This window comes from Stegodyphus dumicola, chromosome 11 (assembly GCF_044657685.1).
Source record: "Stegodyphus dumicola isolate Sdum_Otavi_A_Nest chromosome 11, ASM4465768v1".
Taxonomy (NCBI): Eukaryota; Metazoa; Arthropoda; class Arachnida; order Araneae; family Eresidae; genus Stegodyphus; species Stegodyphus dumicola.
In genome coordinates this window covers 82,335,147-82,357,379 of record NC_140778.1, presented here as the reverse complement: position 1 = coordinate 82,357,379, position 22,233 = coordinate 82,335,147, and the positions used below count along the sequence as shown (strand labels likewise).

The 22,233-nt window shown below is 30.7% G+C and overlaps 1 protein-coding gene across 13 annotated transcripts in view; it reads right to left on the bottom strand.

Annotated features, from left to right (window-relative positions):
• The window catches only part of LOC118184600 (adenylate cyclase type 10-like), a 195,434-nt gene that overhangs the window by 44,753 nt on the left and 128,448 nt on the right, over positions 1-22,233 (bottom strand). For all 13 annotated transcript variants that reach the window (XR_015044053.1, XR_015044054.1, XR_015044056.1 and 10 more), the window contains exons 20-23: positions 13,894-14,065; positions 11,894-11,960; positions 8,135-8,265; positions 4,523-4,752 (exon numbers count right to left, since the gene is read on the bottom strand). Coding sequence is in view for 7 of the 13 variants with exons in the window: in XM_085826923.1 (XP_085683049.1) it covers positions 4,523-4,752; positions 8,135-8,265; positions 11,894-11,960; positions 13,894-14,065 (600 nt within the window). In the remaining 6 variants the exon portion in view is untranslated. The remainder of the gene's footprint in view (positions 1-4,522; positions 4,753-8,134; positions 8,266-11,893; positions 11,961-13,893; positions 14,066-22,233) is intronic.

Below are 22,233 nucleotides of genomic sequence, written 5' to 3'. Positions count from 1 at the left end.
GCAGTGTCACACACTGAAGATAAAAATTTTTTTTCTGTGCAACGCTCGCTTTTCATTGCTCGCTTTGAAATCCTTGAGTTTCTTAATCAAAAATTTGTTAAGGTTTTACAAAATATGAAATCGATAATAAAACAAATTCCAAATTTCAAATTTGGGCTTCCACATGCCCATATTCGCAGTAGGATTATGTCATTCAAACTTCGATGGCTCTATAAACTGTTGTTTTATCACGATGTGAGAAATATACACACATTTATGAAGATTTTTTATTATTTAATTTCTTCAAATATAACGCAGATCTCTAACATTAGGTGGCAACAGTGTGAAAAGTGTAATGGGCATTTATAGTGAACCAATGCGAAATCGCAAAACAAAAACAATAGTCCTTGAGGGAGAAAGCCGCTTTGGACTAAAAAAAAGCAGCTATAAGACAAAAATTACCTGATACCCAATAAACTTATATGAAAAACGGGCTAAGAAAAAAAATTACATTTATTTGCATGGTATTTTAAAAGATGCCAACAGATTATTTTTATTTACATAACAAATAATTAGCTTGCCTATATATTGGATGTTAGGAGAATCATTAACAATAAGTGAAGTAAAAAATCAAACTAAAAACTCATATTAGTTGAGAATATATGCAAAGTAAAAAAGCAATAACACTTCATTTAACCTTTACTACATATGATTAAAGTTGTATACAAACTTCATATTATTTAGAGAGTCCTACTTTACAAAAAATACTATTTTGTATAGCTCTTGGAAAACATTTAATATGCAATTCAGTATTACATTTTTGACATTGAGTTGACAGTAAGTTTTTTTTATATGATAGAAATGATATTTACTTTTTACTTCATTTCCAATTAAATTAAAAAAATAATTATGAAATATTAAAACTGTATTATCACACATATAATAGAAAAATAAAATGTTAAAAAAACATGAGTTTATGATTTAATATACAATAATATTAATACTAAAGTGATAAAATAATAGCAGTTGAAATTTTTATGCACAACCGTTTTAATGACCTATAATCGGATGATAGTTTCTGAACTATAAAATACAAATAAAGAAATATATATCAAAAAGCTCTACATGTAGTACATAGCATGTTTTACATGAAGGGCCAGATGAGCTGTGGTGATTTATCGTTCACAGTTTTTCAACGCTTTCAGTGTTTTAGTGGAAGCTTTGCTCATCATAATACCTATGGGTCGAAGCAGAAGTATAATGTAAGAGACCATGTTGGTTTTGATGACAGAACTTGAATCTGTTTCATGGGAGTGAAATACTCTACCTTGTCATCAATGGCGGCTTGTGGCTAAAATTAGTGGGGATGCTGTTCCAAAAAAAAAGTTTAAGCTTTGTTTTAAAATTGTCTAAAAGGAAACAAACATGCATAAAAAGAAAATTTATTTTGAAACTTCATAAAATCTTACAAGAAAAAAATGAAACATTTCTTAATTACTTTAACCAAAATTGTTACAGTTCAATCTTTGTCTATTCATTTAAAAATGAAAACCATTCTTCTTGTTTTAATTTGCACGAAAAGATCAATAATTTTCTCCTTGATCTCTGGATGACAACTAAGGAAATTTTTCTTTATTGAAAGCAATGCAAGCATATTTAGTCTTTCCAAATTCCTAGTGCTTCTTAGAAAAGTTTTCATTCTTTTCAATGTTGAAAAGCAGCGTTCTGCCTCTGATGTGGTCATGGGAACTCTCAACTTTTATCAGTTTTGTAATCTCACTAAGAACATCATCTAGATTATTTTCTTATCATAAATTAATTTTGAAATTTATCTGTTTAAGATAAATTTCTGTAGCTCAATTAATTTGCAGTATTCATGGATATCAGACCTAGAATAGAATACTTTTAATTCAGTTTCAAGCTTTTCTTTGTCAATAATTGGATACGCTTCAGTGGTCAGTACTATTACTTCTGTAGAATGTTCATTCCTAAAACTAGTGAAGCATTTCTTGTTTAACAACTTAGCAGCTGCTAAGTGTTTAGTGGAAGAATATCTGTGGATTATATCAATACATAGTATAAAGTCACATATTTCCTTAGCTTCTGCCATCAGTGTCCTTGAAAAATTCTGACAGTACTTTGAGTTTCTTAATTCTAAAAGAGCAGTTTTGAAATTTATTATATATTCTTTAACTTTAAACACACTAATTTCTCTGGATTGCATTTAGTTGATTATTATTTCAACATGAGGCATCTGATAAAAAAGCTCTAACCAAAATTGAAATTATCATCATTTAGATATTTTAAAATTCCTGTTTCTTTTGCAATAGGAATGGTTGTTTCATTTGTTGTTGTTGTTGTTCTTCATTTGATGTTGATTGAATTTCAGTAAGGCAACTTTTTAAAGGTTGCAAATTTTCATGAAGTCTGTTTTGGGTCTGTATGATGAAGTTCCACCTTGTGGAGGAATACCCCATGTGCAGAGTAAGAACAAATCACGTTTTCCGACAACATGTCAGAATTTTGGCACTGCAAGAGCGACAGTGCTCTTCTCTCTGCCCGGCTCGTGTGCTGCTTTCTGTGCGTGCATGCGCAGAACAGCCAAACACTATGTCGCTGAAACTGTGAAGCACGCAGTTCCAAACAAAGACTTTAGTACCTTTTTCACAAAGTGGGGGATGACTACTGACATTAAGCTTAAGGATTATGTATTGTAAAAGTATAAAGAAAGAATTAAAGACTAAAGGGCATGCTATATTAAATATTAAAAATTATAATAAGTGGAAATAGGGCATGCTGCAGTTCCACAGTGCTTATTACGAGCCGCCACTGATTGTCATAAATGAGTTCTTTGGTGACAAATTCAAGTAATTCAATTCTTTCGAATTTGCAACTGTTGGCTGGTTCCATGGGCTGCCCTACATCCTACCCCCACCATCTGTTTAAGAGGAAGGATGACTTGTTGCCATGTTTTGACCCATGCAATTATGTGGTTGATATTTGCATTAGTCGGCTGCATTCAGCTCCATTCAATGGGTGTGGTTAGTTGGGTCCATTGAACACCTGTGTAGCACTACACACTAGGGATGGCACGAGTGACACAGTTCATCAGTTTTTCCCCATGTGGAGGAGGTTCCCAACCCATCTGGTTCACCACTGGGGTGATTGTGGTATACTGCACTGATGGGACAACTCCATGGGGTAACTGGTGTTGGTTGTGTTTGTTAATTTTGCATATTACTTACTACATGTAAAACAAAAATACATTTAATATAAATCAATGAAAGGTTCCATTACAAATACATAACAACACTGAAGGCACAGAAGAAATTATTGTAAGTCAATGTCCTCATTGCATGAGGATCTTTCTAGAAGGAAGTCTCTCTAGTTGAGAGTTTAAGAGCATTCCGATTCTTGCCTTGTCTAAAACGGTTTGCAGACTAAATTAGTCATGACCTTTTAATTTTTTGGTTGTATTTTACATTCCCTGATTCTTAGAGTTGAAACAATATTAGAATGACAGGATCATTGGTTTGTCAGCCTCCCTGAAATGGAGATACTTCGGTGACAGACAAAGTGAAGATTGCTAAATTTCCTTGACACTGGCAATGAAGTTATGACTCCTGTAATATCAGCTGGAGCCGTAACTGAACGAATTATTGCTTCTGCAATGTCAAACCTGTTGTTTCACTACTCATAACAGCTAATGATGCCAGAATGTTGTTAGTTTTCTAGTTAGTGTGTGGGGCTCACTTCTACATAACATAACTCATAAAAGCTGACTTAGATGCATAATAACTATCATAATCAATATGAATCAATATGTATATGATTATATACCAATGTTTCTCAGAAATTTCTCTTTTTCTTGCCATATGAAAGTAAGTACTGAAAGACTTTTTTATTATGCTAATATTTCACAAACACAACAATTTTTTCCAAACCTATTTGTTAAACACAGTAAAAATAAAAATGATGAATATCCCAGCATTCTTTCAATTATCTAAACCAGTATTACCATCCGTTGAATAAAATTAGCATTGCAGAAAAAAAGTAATCGAGGAGGTATCTGATACATAGAGCATCAGTCAGATATGAGTTAAATGCAAATTAAAATGTTAAAATGAGAAATTCTGATATTTATGCTATAAAAATGTATACAAAAATGAAACATTTTCCATTAGAATAGCCAAAACTTAAAATCAGGATTAAGTGAATGTTATGCTACAGTCAATGATTAAAATAGAATTAGAAAAATTCCAAAGATTACTCTTTGTTTTAAACAGTATAAATGAATAAATATATTATTACATACATACACAGATGTACTGTAATGCATAATTTCAGTTAACAGAATGATAGGTTTGGTTAGCAGAATGATAGAATAATGGGAATGAATCTCTACATTACAGCACAAAATATAATTCTAAGAAGTTAAGAAAAAAAAAAAAAAAAAAGGTGTTATGCAAAATACATTGGATAAATAGGATTTTACTAAAAATAAAAACTACACATACAAACAATAAAAATACTATACAATTACCTAAAAATATCAGTGTAAAACTTGAGACGATGATATGGTCCAATTACACGGGAACTACTGGAACCATTCCTTAACACAGATTTAGTGGAAACTTTCTTACAGAAACAAATAATAGAGCATTCTAATTTTTCAGAAGGCTTTTGTAGCATTTGCTTGTTGAATACATACTCAGAAATGCAAGCACATGACAAAATATGTTTAGATGTCAAAGAGTTCAGAGATTTCAATACCTGAAAGCATTACAGTTCATTAATAACTTTTTTTATCCTAACTTATAATACAGTTTAAACGTAATTATTTTAGCTAAGCAACTTAAAGTTTAAATTTTTAACTAATTACCTGGGACAGACTTACCTTACTTTTTGGGTGGAAGAGAGAAAAATAACTGACATATAATTAAATAGAAAATTATAATTATTTGAATTATATAAGGCAGGGGTGCCCAACCTTATGTTCGCTGATTGTTTTGTATGTGCTCACCAGCCTGATTAGGTACTATGAACAAAAAATATTTCTAAAATAACCATTCATTTACATTTCTTAATTGTTAAAATATGGTAAGCATTTATAGTCATAAGATATATCTTGCAAGATGTTAGAAAATAACTGATTGCTGATTTACGAACTTGATAACGAATGTGGAATCTTATTGCTTCATTTCGATGTCAGATGGCTCAGCAAAGGAAAAGTACTTCAATGATTTGTAGAACTTCCTTCGCCAACAAAGCAGTTTTTGGAATCCGGAAACAAAAGTTATAAAGAACTGGAGGATAATAATTGGTTATCCAATCTATTTTTTCTCACGGATATAACAGCTAAACTGAACAAATTGAACGAAGTCCCAGTCTACTGTAAAACTCTTTTTCAATTGACTAGGACTATAACTGCTTTTCAGATAAAGTTAAATTTGTGGATAAATCAGATGAAAGAAAAAAAAAATTTCACCCATTTTCAGAATTTATCAAGCCATATTAAAAACCACAAGGCAATTGAAACAGAGAAATACTCGGAAAACCTAAATGCACTGAAAAATAATTTTGAACTCCGCTTCTCTGATTTCTATAAAGTTCAACCAATATTATTATTCATCTCAAACCCATTTGTCGAAATTAATATTTTAGATGTATCACATAAGATTGGAAATATGTTTAACAAAAATGTTGATGTTTTGGAAATGCACTCGCAATAGGTCAAAGGTTGGGCACCACTGATATAAGGGTTCTAAACGTAAGCATACAATTGTTGCCCAGTTATGTAAAAATACTTCTCTGTTGATCAAGTATAAGAAATCTCCTCAGTATTCATAAAAAAAAAAGAATTGTAATTTAAGTTTCAATACCTCAATGCAAATAGAATTAAATTTATATTAAAAATAAAAATACAAGTTATAAATTATGAAGCTCAGCACTTTACACTGCTTACAGTTTTTATATATACTAAGTTTCACTGAGTGGATCAGAAAGTAGATTGTAGGATTTTATGTTAATTAAACAATTATAATGATATGAAACTGCTGTAACTTCTTCTTTCTATAGTCCTTACCAGTATGCAAATTAGTTGCATGAGTATTTAAGCTGAATTTCTGAATGTTTTAGAGTTTCTTGTAGTCCAGCTTGCAGTTATGTATTATTGCTAGTTCTGCCAAAGTTTATTCCGACTTTGAGCCATTCTGTTGGTCAACTTTAATGCATACCATTAATTATTTCAGCCAGCTTAAATAGACCACCTAGTGTGCAATCTCAGACTACATTACTTGAATTTAACTTCATCTTATGCTATTTTAAATACCTGCAAGCAGTGGAGTTATATTCTGTAGCCCAAGTAGTGCCTTATATTTATTTAAAGAGTGAGAGGAAGAGATTATTTTAACTTTTGGAAGATCAGACTAGAGTGATAACTCACTTATCAGTCTAGTCAGATTTAAAGGGCATTGATTTAAACTTCTATGCATAGCAGAACCCTACAAAATCTGTTTCCTAAGTCACACAGAGAAAGCCAATGATAAAATTATTAGATCTTAGTTTGTATAACCAAATCTTTATTTTTAAGAACAGCACAAAAATAAGAAATGAAGTAACTGTTCAGCTTCTGTTACATTCAGTTACAGAAAACGTATAAAAGAATGTCCCAGTTTCAATGGTATATTATAACAGTTTTAATTAGAATACTTACAAAAAATCATATATCAAATTGAAAGTAAACCTAGATTTTTTCCCTTACAAATATTCAATATGTGCACTTTTAGTTATACAGTACACATCCAACTTATAGTCCACTTCTTTCCACACTTTGGTTAACATGTCTGGAGTAATGGAAGCAATAGCTCTTTAACTTTGTGCCTCAACTCTGCCAAATCATTAAGTTGCAGCAGAATGTAGACACGATCTTTTATAAAGCCCTGAAGGAAAAAATCGCATGGCTTTAGGCCAGGTGAACGTGTAGGTGAGCTAAGAAGAGCTATACTGTCTTGAACATTATGACCAATCTAATGGTGAGAGATTTTGATGTTCAGTCACTCTTGTACAAAGAGATTCCAATGAGGAGAGGCTACATCTTGTCAAAATGAAGTTTACAGGTTCGTCTTCTACTGATTAGGGAAACAGCCATTCTTGTAACATATCTAGATAAGCTACCCCAGTTACAGTAGCTTCAGCAAAACAAAATGGTCCATACACTTGACATCAGGACACAGCACCAAAAACGTTTAATTTGGAGGAATCTTTTCCATAAATTCATGAGGATCTTCTGACCCCCAGATATAAACATTATAGGTATTTCTACTCAGATGAAAAGTTGACTCATTACTGAACACCACACAATCAAGAAAGTAATCTTCCTGCTCAAACATTTCACTTGAAAAGTTAAAACATACACTATAGTCATCTGGCTTTAAAGCATGTGTCAACAGTATCGATGTATGTGTAAATATTTTCTTAAAACCTTCCAAACTGTCATCTTTGGTAACTGAATTTCAAGACTTGATTTTGGAATAGATTTCTTATGACTATAAAGGTAAGATGCTCTGACACAGTCCACATCCTCTACAGACAATTTATGTCATCCTGTGCTCTTCCCTTTACAAATTGCCTATACCATTGGTGGATGATTTTGTTACATGGGGGATCACAATTAAACGAAACACGCGTTGAACTGAAATTACAGATTCATCCTTAGCAAATTGCAGAATACAAAACACTCTAGACTCAGGAGTTGCTATTTTGCTTATGTGGCATTACTAGCAAGAAAACAACACAGAAGTCCTAGAGAATGCACTTATCTAAAACTGTTTGAGTTACTCTTTAATTGTGACCTTGAGCCAACACTTTATAATGCTTACAGCTGATATTATTAAAATTTATACCTGGGACATTCTTTCATGGAAATACTGTTTAAAAAATTATTACCATATGACTGTGAGAAAATGTCCTCAATGTGAAGGCATAAAGAGACAGAAAGGAAGAAAACAAAAGTTTTATCTCTTATTTTAGATAATAAGCATTAAATTTAGTGAAATATACTGCTATTTAAGAAATAAATATTTATGTATGTAATATTAAAAAAACTGTAACCTATTTTTATATATGAAGTATGTTTACTATTATTATTGCATACCTCTTCCTTTGTTAATCCTAAGCTTACAGCTTCAAGAGTATGCTGATCAAAGTCATAGCCTAAAACTGCAGCTCTTTTCAAAAGCAATCTTTCCTGCATATTTAAATCATTTAGACGTTCATTCACTGCATCTAAATGATTGAAGTATAAGCAAAGAAAAGGTACAGTGCAAACAACAGAGACAAGAGTACTAAAGATGAGAAAATTTTATAACTAACAGGAAAAAACAAAAGCAGATGAAATCAGACTGAGAACAAAGAACTTTAATGAATCATAAAGTGTTATGAACAATAAATTATGTACAAGACAGAATACAGAGGCATGAGTGTGTTCTGGTATAATGCATATATAATTTGATTTATAATTTATAATATTAATAACAATTTTGTATAAATTAAAAAAACAAACAGAAAACTCAGCGATGATAAAATATCATTAAAATTATTAAATTTGATATAAACATTGACAGGTATTTGTATGATACAAATTTATAGCTTTATAACTAAATATTAAGAGAAATATAAAAATGCAACAAAATTTCAGCATTCTCTCTGTTTCTCTTTACATATATTGATCTTGACTGGATTTTTGTACATTCATAACATAGTATTTATAATATTACAAAGATATCAAGCACACATACACATGTACATACATTATGCTGAATAATAATTAAAAAAAAATAGCGCTCATACTCTTAAATATAGGTCCTAGATACAAATTATCAACTGTGAAATTTCATAATAAATGCTTTAACAATTATATTAATTTGTGCACAGTTAATTTTTAGTTCTTATTCTCTTTTATTCATCTTGTCTTCCATCATATCAGTTAGGGCTGACTCCAAGGTTAGACAGCTGTAAAGGGTGCTGATTTTTCAGTGGGCTTCAGCTATGTTGATCTCACAAATGATATTTAAACAAAGTTATATTTGGCTTTGAATTATTAATATGTTTAATTTAAATGGAATATCAATTGATGGCTTAAGATGCCGGAAATGCTAGAGCCAGCCCTGATACCATTTAATCCAATCCAGAAGTTTACGCAAATTTTAGTTACACGAACTTGAAATTTAAATTAGTTGTTAAAATCAACTTCTAATTAATGAAGGTTGCTTTCTGATTCAGAGAATAATTTTTGTTTTGAATTTCCTCTTATTGCACTGTTGTTGACCATTATTATCAGTTAGCAAATGAAGGTTTAATTCAAATTTTTCTAATTAGTGCTACATTACCTGAACCTGTCTATTTAAATAAGCAATTACATTACAATTGCCAGCTTCATCAGGCTAGCTAACTGTATTTGTATGAAAAAAGCAATCTCTTTTTTTTTTTTCTTTTAATCACAAAGTATAAGAGCAAAAATAAAATTTCAAATTTTCACCTATTTTATTTTATTAAGACATTGTTTTTGCAAGTGCTAGCCATCATGGCATATTATACAACTTAAGCCATTAGATATGAGACAGAATGATATTAAAATTTTAACTTAAACAGTAAAAAGTTGCAGAATTTCCTGCAATATTAGCGAGTGTTTTATAAAAACAAAATCCAACTTTTCATAAGGTTCTTATAGAGTAATAAGTCCTATTATTACTCATAATTACTAGATAAAATATTTGTTATATTTTATTTTTAGCTAAAAGATGTTTCATACATTTACACTCAAAATTGTGAACAAATGCTTAATATACATTTTTAACAAACAATAATGATTCCCAGCCACAAATTCAATGCTTAAAAAAAACATTGGTATGAAAATTTCTGTTTCAAATATATGCCACACAACCAACATGATCTTGCTCAAGCATTTTAAATTCTTTTGCAGTAGTATTTTCTAAGCTTAAAGATCCAAATTATATCAAAATTGTGCCGAAGAATAGTTACATGGAACTCTTAAAATGATTGCACAATGATAATGCAGCAAGAGCTGCTAAAGGAGTGTAAATGTTGTTTGATAATTCTTTACTCTCTTTCTAAACTTTAATTTATTCCTTGATTTAATAAATATTATGTTTACATAATATTTATGCTGTTCAGGAGAACTAATCAGACATGAATGATGCATTTAATTCATATTCTTATTTGCTTTGTAACCAACCCTCATATTACAACCACAGTGTTGAGACTCTTTATATAAAATTATACAAAATTATACAGCTTACTTTAAGATATATTTTACATATCCCTGAGTATATAATTACTCTATACTTCACAATTATACACTCTCTATATATTACTAAGATATATTACTTAGAGTTCTTATTACTTATTACTGTATAAGCTTAGAGTATATATGCAGGATCAAGCAAATAAATCCTTAATATATATAATATTTAGTAGTCTATATGCATTCTACAAAAGCCTTCTTCTAAGTATTACATGCTATGTAAAATAATAAAGCAAATGAAACTGAAGATTTGAGCCTGCATTTAATTACTAATGTTTTTTTATTAAGTTTTATTATTCAATTAACGCATACAATTTTTTACATATCTATTGAATTCTGTACAGAATTTTGTATATAAAACAAAAGACAAGATAAATTAGCTGCATATATATTAGCAGTATTTTAAGATTTAAAAAGTTATTGCTGATTGACTAATCATATATTTAAGATATAATAATTATTTCATTCAAAGATAACTATGATAAATTTAGTACTTTCCAGAATTCAGTAACATTTTGTTATTATTACATGTTACTTCATGCACCATACTTTTGTCAGTTTTGACATATTTTCTATGAAATACTTATAGAATTTGTAGAGCCATTATGTTTTTCAAAGCAAGAAATGCAAAAAATCAAGCAATGCCCTCAATGGGTTTGAAATATGGACCTTATGACTGCCAGCTGGACATACTTCTAATAGCATCATGAAGGCATGAAGAAAAGAGAAAATTTCTTATATTCTTCTTTACTTAAAGAGCAGTTGAGGAGAAAGCAACTCATTCACTAAACCCTGTTGGTGAGGAATTGTCCTCAACCACATTTTAGTTTGGGTACCATTCGTAGTCACCATGCATTTTAAAATAGGTAGAATTTAAACTCTGGACCTTTCCACTGCCAGCTGGATATGCTTAAAATTACACCATGAAGCATGCAGTAAGGAAGGGGAAGATGTCTTACAAATTTTCCTTTCGAAAAACATATAATTTTCATTTTGATACATAATTACAAATTTTAGAATGGGTATCAGTCAGACTTGCAACATCAAAACTGATGTATCAATGTCATTTTTTATACAAATACTATCTTAGGGTTCTTATTGGAAGAAAAACATGCAAATATAAAATTTTAATAAAAGCAATCTTAATTTGGTATCGATTTTGAATTGATAGAATTATCAAATTAAATATTTACAACAATCTAAGATTAAATTGTTTTGTAATTTTAAACTGTTAAATTGTTTACAATTACTCTTAAGTACATAGTTTGGAAAAAACTTTATCACGCTAAAGTACCAGACACAAAACTTTTCTATCTTTTTACATATTTAAATACACCCAAGTTCAAATCTTTTAGATAAAACACAATAATTTATTGTTCATAGCACACACATTCCTTACTGAACTACTTAATTCATAACATAATTTGCTATTGCAAAAGTAATTAAAATTCTTGTAGTCATTTTAAGTAACTAATAAAATCATTGATTTGAAAATTGTTTTAGCTGATAGTGGGTTAAATAGGGAAATAAGAAGGTTTGGGGAACAGACTTAATTATAAAATCATTTATAAACTAATATTTCAAAATTACCATTAACATTGGAAGGAACAGATACTTCTTTTAATGAAGATAATGATTTCAAATCACAAGCAAAAATCTATTAAAATGAAAGATTACATTCAATACACTTGTTATGAATGTTATAACTTAGTCAAAATTATGCCCAAAAATATTATATTAAAAATAAATTACTATTTCATTAAAAACTTAACAAAATCCATATAAATTCAACAAAGGGACATAAAATTGTATATGAATAGTTATATATTTTTAATTTATTCTTTGTCGCAATGCACAAAAATAAATATTAAAAATAGCAAATGTAATAAAATACATGTTAAATAATCTTTCGTGTATTATTTCAGTTATTTTAGTAATACCTAATCTGCAGCAGCTATAAATTATTAAAAATTACTAAAATACATATTACTGAAAATTATTATGGTATAAAATATGAATTAACATTTAGTTTAAAAACACTAATGCAAAATAAGAAATTTGCATACATATTTTTACTTTTACTTTTCTTCACAAAACTTCACAGGAAATGAAACAAACCAGAAATACAGTCCTTTTAGTTTCAAAATAATTATGCTTAAATATTTACATTGTAAGATTCTCACTAGTGCATTTCTCAGTTACTATAGAAAGTGACGAATCTAAAGAACTAGTTAGCGAATAATCACTTAAGTTTGTGTAGCAAGGAATAAGAAGATGGAAGGGTAACCCTTTATTATTCCGATCAGTTTTAACAAAACTCCGCCTTGAAGTGTACAATCAAAGCCGACACTTGGGCTTGAACTTAAGAAACTAAAAATTAAACTAAAACTAAGATTAACTAAAAAAATATAGCCGAAGCTATCAAGATTCTAAATGAGTTGGCCACTTAACTCTATTTGACTATGAAGCTTATCAAGGGCCTGAGTACAGCCGAGCGTAATAACAGCTTGAGAGAGAGAATAGCCAAAAGGCACACATGCGCAAATCAGAAACTCTGATTCTGTCTAACTCTGCAAGCAGACTTCGCGGTTTAAATACCGCTCCTCCTCACTAAGTATTCAGAATGATTCCAAAACTATGTTCTGGCTGGAAGTAGCAAGTTTAAGTTAAGAATTTGACAGGAAAGGAACTTAAAATTTAACTGTTAATAAAATTAACATAATGCTTACAACATTATTTGTAAATTTACAGAAACTTATATTGTGCCTGAGTTATAAATTTTTTGCATACTCAGTTATTCAACCATGCACTATATTTATATTATTGAACAGATTCATCTCATACTTATGAGCATGTGTGCCATGAAATAAAAATGAGATTTTTAACAAATATTGCATTCATTTATTATCAACTAATTTAAATCAGTTTCTAAATGCACTAATATTAAACCAAACATAGCTAAAAATTTGCAGTTAAAAACTAAACAAGAGTAACTCTCAAATGAACTCTTATTACACAGTTTCTGTGTATGTGAATTTGATCATAAAAATGTAGGAAAATTAATTAAATTGAGAAAACTCTATTTCTTAAATTGAGATTTAATTGTATATTGAAAGATTATTCATTAAAAGACCACCTCTATCACTATCAGCATCACCCAAAATGTAATTAATTTTTCTTTAGCTCATTGCTTTCAATTTATTTTTATAATAATAATTAATTCCTCAGTAAGATACCATGACTTAGCTGATAGCAAATACTTAGTTTTTCCATAAAACTTGTTTATACGAATTATCACAGCGCTGCATAATTTAGCATTTGCTGCATCTTTTCAACTGAGAAATTTCTTGCAGCATTACGCCTGTATGTAAAAGCAATAAATTAAACGATCAACAATTCAGAATAAGTTGGAGAGCTTAAACTTTCCTTAACATATAACTTGATAATTCACTGCTAATTCTAGAAGTTCTATTACTACATTTTTAATTTGATAGAAAAATTTATATTAATCTCAATTTTAGAAAGCTGATAAGAAACAGAAAATAACCTCCCAATAAAGATTTAAAAAATGAATGTAAGAACAAACTTACATCATTACTTTTATCATCAGAATCTTGAAATTCACTTAAGACAAATTCTTTTCTTATTCTTTCTTCATCTAAACTGTTAAAAGGAATTAAATCTGCCATTTGAAGAAGTATAGGAGACAGCAAAACTTCTCTCAGTAACTGAGTATTTCCATCAGTTTTTTCCTTTAGAAAACTATAACGTTTATATAAATATGAATAATTAAACCTTTTGACCCGAAACTTAATTATTCCCTTCTGAAATAAAATATATATAAAATACTTATTGAAATATACAAGGAAATAAATTATTTCTCTTTAAAATAATGAAAATCTTAAAAAAAAAAAAAAAAAAGAATTTAACATAACACATAAAGTTACACTACGATTTGTGAAGCACATTTAGAGGCACTTGATTTATGAGTTTTACTTTGTCACCTTTCCACATTGTACATAATAATTTATTAACACCTTTTTGAAAAAAAAAAAAAAAAAAAAAAAAAAAAAAAAAAAAAAAAAAATCAAATTCTTTCATAGAGCCAAAAGAAAATAATTGGGAAAAAGCTAAATACTTTGATATACCAAAATAATTACTTTACTTACTGATTTTTTAAATCAACAAAATATTTTTTGGAAACCTTTAAATGAAAAAGTAAAGTTGATTCTTAAATCACGTAACATACACTACTCACCATTGTAAATGCAACAACAAGGAGGAGTAGCCCGAAAATTATGCAAATTTCAGGGTAGACACACGTCATTGAGTTATGCGAATGGTGTGAAATGCGCAGCTCTCCAGGACACATTACAGAAGATATGAGAGAAAGAATGTTCAATTTTCGTGCCGTTATTTCTGCTAAGGAAATCATCGTAGAAAATTTGTTCTCGTCTCAGAGGATGTGTGTAATAGCACAGAATGGTCAGGCTTTCGTCAACAGAGGCAAATCCAGCAGACGGACAATTTTACGGTTGGTCCATTCGGCAAATCTTAGCTATGTAGCTTCTATGGTTAGAATGCGGAAATGTGGCAGGATCGAGGGGTGCCGGTGGAACCAGAGAGACATCTGCACGCATGGATCGACGCATTTACTGCAAGCCACTTCTACCTCTATTCTGCAGCATGTTCAAGACACCCTGGATGTTCCCATACTGACCAGAACCATTTGCCGTTTATTGGTGGCTAATGGCCTGCACTCATGGCATCCGTTAAGAAGACTGCCATTGACCTCACATTATAGACGCTATCAACTGCAATAGCGCCGAGCTCGAGCAATGTAGACGACGGAATGGCACAGGGTCGTGTTCTCAGGTGATTCACACTTCTGTTTCTCCAGTGATAGTTGCCATGTACGAGTGTGGCGTCGATGTGAAGACAGGTTTTCCGGCAGCAACTGTAGAAAGCCCCAACGCGCGACAAAGCGATATTATGGTTTGGGGTGCATTTGCATATGATTCCAGGTCACCTCTAGTTCGTATTTAAGGCACTATGATGGCCCAATGATTCGTGGATGATGTGCTGCGGCTGGTGACACTCCCCTACCTTCAGGGAGTGCCCAATGCCCTTTATCAGCAGGATAATGCCCAACCACACACTACTCGCATCAGCCAACGTGCTCTGCAATTGTATAGATTCTTCCTTGCCACCATTCTCTCCTGATCTCTCACCAATCAAAAATATTTGGGATGTGATTGGACGCCATTTGCAGACCCTGCCATTACAACGTTCAGAAGACGAACTGTGGCAAATGGTTGAAAGGGAATGAAGAGCCATTCCCCAGGACACCATCCGCAGTCTCATTGACTCTGTACCTATACGTGCTGTTTAGTGTATCGCCATGCATGGTGGTCCTACAACGTACTGAGCTACATTCTCATGTACACTTTATGTATATTACCAAATTTCAATAAATGCCGCACGGCCCAGTGGGGGGTAGCTCTAAATAGAAGTGCAAAGGGACAATACCTATTTTATTTATAGGAATCATTGGGTGTCCCTCTCATTTAAGCCAACCTACTGAGCAGCTACAAGGCTCATACGTGAAATGAATTACCTTCCAAAATCGTATGAAGTAATGGCAAAACTGTTGGAACATCTCGACAACAGGAAGACGAACCTTTCAACTTCTACCAAAGGTATCCATGGATATGCTTTCTTACTCTTCAGCACTTACTACTTTCTTAACAGGTCATAGACCTTTTCCTACATATTTATACAGATATGGGCTCTCAGAAAGAGACATTTTCTAATGTGGGCAACAAGCCATCCAGACCATTATGCCTTCCTGTGTACTTTAACATGATGGACCTTGCATATAATGAAGCATCCAAGTGCGCATAAAAAACTAGTGAACATTTTGCACTTCTCTAACACAACCAATGTTTGAATTTCAGTACTCGCTTATAAATACTTTAAGAGTTATTCATAAAACTCATTTATATAAATTTCTAGCTTCTGAAGCCACTTCTCAGACTCCCCAAGGTTTTCTAATGAGCTTAGATTGACATTCCCTTTTACTTGCTGCATTAACTAATCCTTTGACTCACACTTTCTTCTCTTTATTTTATTTATTACATTTGTATTAGATTTAATAATTTTGGATATGTTCATCTACAGTTGGTTTCTACAGTTTAACTTCAACTTAGTATAGTTAGTATTGAAATGATATCGTTTGATCTTACACATAGGATCTATTCAATGCCTGTAAATTGATTTTACTGCAGACATAGTGTGTCAGCAGGGAAACTCATTCAATATCTTCAACTGATATTGTGAACATTGGACAACATGATGGTATTAACTTATACAAAACTTTGATTGAATTTGTTTGGCGATTGAACTTATATGCTTGTATACTTAAATATAGTTTGTGTTTTTAAATCAGCACAATGATGTATTAACTAATTCTTATGTAAGTATTATTTCATGTACACTCCATCTTGAAATAAGCACATTTTTTAAACAATGCTATATTGACTTTTCATTATTACAGCTGATAGAAGAGTTAAAATATTACATTCTTTTAGAAAAACTCTGTTGTATTACTGATATTTTGGTAGAACATTATATCTCAGACTTTTAGCTGAAATTATGTACTTTGATTGTTAAGGTACTTTGAATGTTACTTTGATTGATACTTTGACTGCCATGATGTATGTGCGCTATTATTCTGCTTGAAAACTTCCTATGTGTTATAATGTCTATTGTATTATTGAAATTTAGATTAATTGATCATCTTTTTTTATGAACTATGTCATTAATGAATAGTAGCTTTTAATAGAATTAATGTAACATGATTGTTATGGTGTATATGTGCTATCACTTAGAAAATTTGTACTCTACTTGGAAGCCGCGGTGCGCAATGAATTGGAAGTTGATCTGTCAGCACTATCCTTATTTCAGGGCAAATGTTTTATTTTATTTGGCTTATAATTACTTACTAAATGTAGTATTTCATCTCGATGTACTTCGTCTTTGATATGATTTAAATCAAATTCCTCGTCATTACAATTCGCTTCCGATAGTGAAGAGGTTATTGAAAACGAAAAAATTTCGATTGACAAATTAGTCGGTATTCTCGACACAGCAATTATAGGACTTGAACAGCGGAACTTTGTAACTGAAGAAGAAATTATGTCTGTTTATAGAATTAAAGAGAAAGTATTATCACATAAAACGAAGCAACTTACATTCAAAGAAATGTTTAATAAAGTAAACAAATAAATATTAAGCCTTTTTTTTTTTTTTTTTTTTTTTTTTTGTAAATTTTGATACCCTTTAGATCATAATTATTCTTTATTTCATAAATTGCGGTTTCATATTTTTAATTTTATAATTTCTGCATGCCATCTTACCAAATTTAAACTGATGATCGATAATCCGGAATCGCCGAGGTCTCGACGAGTCCGGATTAATGACTTTTCACTCTAGTAAGTTTGGGAATAAAATAAAGTTTATGAAATTTATCATTAAATATTTTACACTCATACTAACTGGACATATTTGAAAGAAGATAAGTGACATTTTATTTAGGCTTTACTAACAGTTAGCTTTTATTTTTATTTTTTTTTATTGTCTCATTTTGTCACATACTTGCTCACTCTATGACTTAAGTAAACAGTAAGTAGATTTTAGGTCAAGTGGCATAGGTTAAAGTGAGAAGTAAAATCACAATTAGCATGATTCAAAACAAAAGACTGGTAGTTGTCGCCGTTCCTGCTTGCCTAGGAGAGAGCTGATGATCGCAACAAACCTTAAGCACGGTTCGCAATTTTGAAAGTTAGCTGAGGTCTGTCTGATGCAGTTAATGTCGTAGCTTCTTCTAGAGTTCCAGGGATTGTAACTCAGTTAATATAATAGTTTAGTGGTCCTAGTAATCCACTAAAGCACCAGAGGTGACAATTTGTTTTACATTATTTTAAGTCTCACTAGATGCGAAGAATAGGTTTTACATGAATTTTTACATTTTTGTGTTTTATCTTGTGACCACAATAAGGGTTAATAAAAGGCAATAACTCGTTTTAAAATGCAGAGATAATCTTTAAAGGTAATCAGTTAGTTATAAGTAATTAAATTGGGTATTAGATAACCTTAGTCATTATGGAATTACATGGCCACTATTGAATTTTATTTTTTAACAATATTTGTTAAAAAAGCCCTATTAAAATCTAATAAAATTCCACAATTTAAAATACATGTAATTTATGACATTGATTCTTAAACAATATTAGGATAATTACACATTAAAAGCTGTAAAACATTTGTTTTGTAACAACAACACTCCACAAAATATTTATCCATCATTTTAATTTGAAGCCTTCCCAAACATTTCAGCTATTTTATATTGATTTCCTTTTCTTTAAGCATCTTTTCTAAAAATTAGAGATGTCTCAATATGCAAACCAATGCTCTCGCTAGTTTCTGCGTGCTTTATCTCCTAACTTGTCAACCTCTCCACAATATACCTATGAGGGTTTACTTGATCTAGTAAAAGTTAAATAGGTCAAAACCCTCTGGACAGATGTGAAGCAAATTATCTCTATATCTGAAAGTAACTACAAAGATTTAAATAAGCTTCTTATTTAAAAAGAAGAACATAAAGCATGTTCTTATGCTAAAAAAATCAATTACAGCTCATGGTGATGTAATTAAACAAGAAGCATCAAATGCAAACTAAAAATATGGACTAGTCATCAAAGACTTTCATACAATTTCATTTTAAGCTGACTCAATAACTCTATTGTCATGACAAATTCAAATGTCAAGAGCGGTAATGTAAAGACGAATAATTGCAAATTATCAGGGCTGGCAGGAACTAATGAAGGGAGCAAGTGGAGGTCAGAAACACATTCTTGTCTTACACTCCAAACACCTCAGTTTAAAATTGTTTAAGTGATTTGCATTCTGGTGAGAAAATAGAAATGGGAAATTATAATAAAGGGTGAAATTGTTAACAACTGGGTAATTTACATAATAGTATCTGTAGATATCTTTGAAGAATAATTTTCTTTTCTCTTAATGTATTCAGTTTTTTCTTTCATGTTTCCTTTTCATTTTACAGTTTTTGGATTTAATTAAAGATTTCTGTTATTCTAAAAATACTAAATGCATTTAGAATGTATAGATAAAGCTGTTAATTTTATAGTAATAGGAACATTCAGACGAAATATGCAATATATATGGTAAGGTCCAGTTACAGAGCTGGTGTGGCAGAATTTTTTGAATTTATTCACACATCGAGCAACAAAATCTAGAAATGTCAAAACTTTAAGAATTTAGAACAGGCATTGGAAGCAAAATTTACAAAGGCACCAAGCAGCACAATTTAGTGTGTATGATGCATTAAGACATATTAGATGAATCATTTAAATTGTCAGTTTTCAATTTCTTTATTAATAAAAAAAATATTTTCTATAATGCCTGTCCATATGATAAGATTAGAAGCATTTTTGATATTTTATGCTTGTGTCTAGAGAAAAATAAAGGGAAGATAAAAATGTTAAAAGGGAAGATAAAAATGTTAAGAAAAAGATTCTATTATCAGAACTAAAACATTCAACTATTATGTTTTTATTGCTCTTCCAGATGTTCTCCAAAAAGTAAGAAATTATGCATTAATACCATGGAGACATTTTTCATTTTGCCACATTTTTCTGGAATCTTTCAGAATAGTGGGTCTATAAATCTTGCCTTCAAATCTTTTTAAACTTTCCAATCTGCAATGTCTAAAATCCTAAAGAAAAATTACCCCTGCTAATTCAGTAACAGCAAAAAGCCAGATATAAATAAACAAATTTAAAAAAAAATCGGATAAAAAATGTGTAAAATTAATTTTATAGAGAAAACTGACGCATATTCTGAGACAATTACATGAGGAAACTCTTACCAGGAAAAAATTAAAAAGAAATTTTTAATTAATTACATAGCTAATTTGCTTTTGCTAAGAACCGTTTTGTAAATTGTGCTTTATAGCATTATACCTTGCTTATTTTTCAGATTCAAAATATTGTATAAAAAGTGGCCAAAATGGAACTTTATAATACGACAGCAAAAAATAAATATGCGTTATTTTAATGTTATTTGTTAAACGTAATTACAATATATTACCATTATTTTAACGAAACTTATCAATGTTACAATGTTTTAAAAAGATCGTCGAAAAATTCCCAGATCTCGGAATTAAAATTTTCAATAGAAACTAATCTTAAAATCGCCAAAGCTGATAAGTCGCCAAATTTAGAGCAATTTAATAAAAGAATTCACATCCCCAAAAGCGAAAAGTTGTTTAAGAGCTCTTCACTAGAAAAAATGAAATAATTTCTAATGCTTTATGTTTCACACTTGCTCAGAAACTCTATCCCACCCTTTATAGTATTAGACATAGGAACAAATTATAACCCATGAATGCATTCACCCATTCAAAAGATAACGATATTTGTCAGAGAATTGCCAAAAATATTCCTCCAAAATGCTAATTCACACTCAAAATGGCAATCGTAAAAACAGTCAGAAATTTCAGATGATTAAAAATTAAGGACCTTCTGACAATTTTGGCCGAAATTAAAGACTTTTAAGGACCAAAAATAGATTCCAAAAAACTTAAGAGCTTTTAAGGACTCTTAAGGCCGTACAAACCCTGAATTAGTATAGCCACTCTCTATGTAATATATGATGGATAACGAATAGCAAGAGTAATATTGTTTGATTGTTAAGTTTCTTTATTACAGTCATGTATATATCAATATTTCGCAAATATGTTTTATACTTATAATGTGGGACTTTGTAAAATTTTTTGTATTATGAACAACAAATGCCACTGATCTATCGGGCTTAACTTGACAGAGACGGTAGTAGTTCCCTTCCACTGTGTAGGCATTATTCCGTTAGGTTATACCTTAGGTCAGAAACCTGCACAGTGGTGCCAAACCTACTGAACCGACGCTGTTCTTGCTCTGTATTTATGCATATCATTTCAACATAAAGATCACTTATTGTTCGTTGCTATGCCTCTCTATTTGCCAAGTTTCATCATTTTCTGGCCACTACTTCTTAATGTTGCATTTTCAATGTCAGGTAGTGTAAATGTTAAGAGAAAATTAATTGTACCCTTAATATTAGAAGTGCCAAATGTTATGTAGAGAATTTCATTTCAAGGATATTCTTAATTATCAGAAACTAGTGACAGGAAAACAGCGATAGGCATGAGTAAAACTGATTGCAATTAGGATAATGCAATCAGTTTCATTCTTTTCATTGAGTCTATTATAGAAAAAGAAAGAATGCTTTTTCCATTCCTTAACGAGAAGCAAGACTTAAGGACCAATAAACAGAGAGACATTTGAAAGTCTTTCTTGAAAGCCTGGAAGGAGAAAGTTAAAACTGATTTTCATTGTGAGAGGTTACCAAGTGGGGACTTTGTAAAAAGAGAAAAAAAAAGTCTTGGGTGGGAACTGATGTCATTTATTTTTCCTTGATCCAGATGCAATGAGAAGTAGGTTAACGTATGGTTTCATGGAAGACATTTTGTCAGGGTGTGTTTATCTTGGGAAATTTCTCATAACAAATGAAAGAGGAAATCCTCTTTCTTAAGGAGCATTTAAAAAAATAAATAAATAAAAATAGCACTGCCTGAATCTAATTATTTCATGGATATAATTGGTTCAGAAAAGGATGAGACAGACGGATTGATCAATTATGTTCAAGTGAGGCATGACTGCAAGATAACAGAGGTTAATTATAATTAGGTTTTAAGTTCAAAAGAAAAATTTTGGAGAAAAGAGGAGGAGAAGTTTCAGCGAAGCTTCATCTTATTGTGGCTTCATTCCTTTGCTTGATCGAAATATGAGGAACGACACACACACACACAC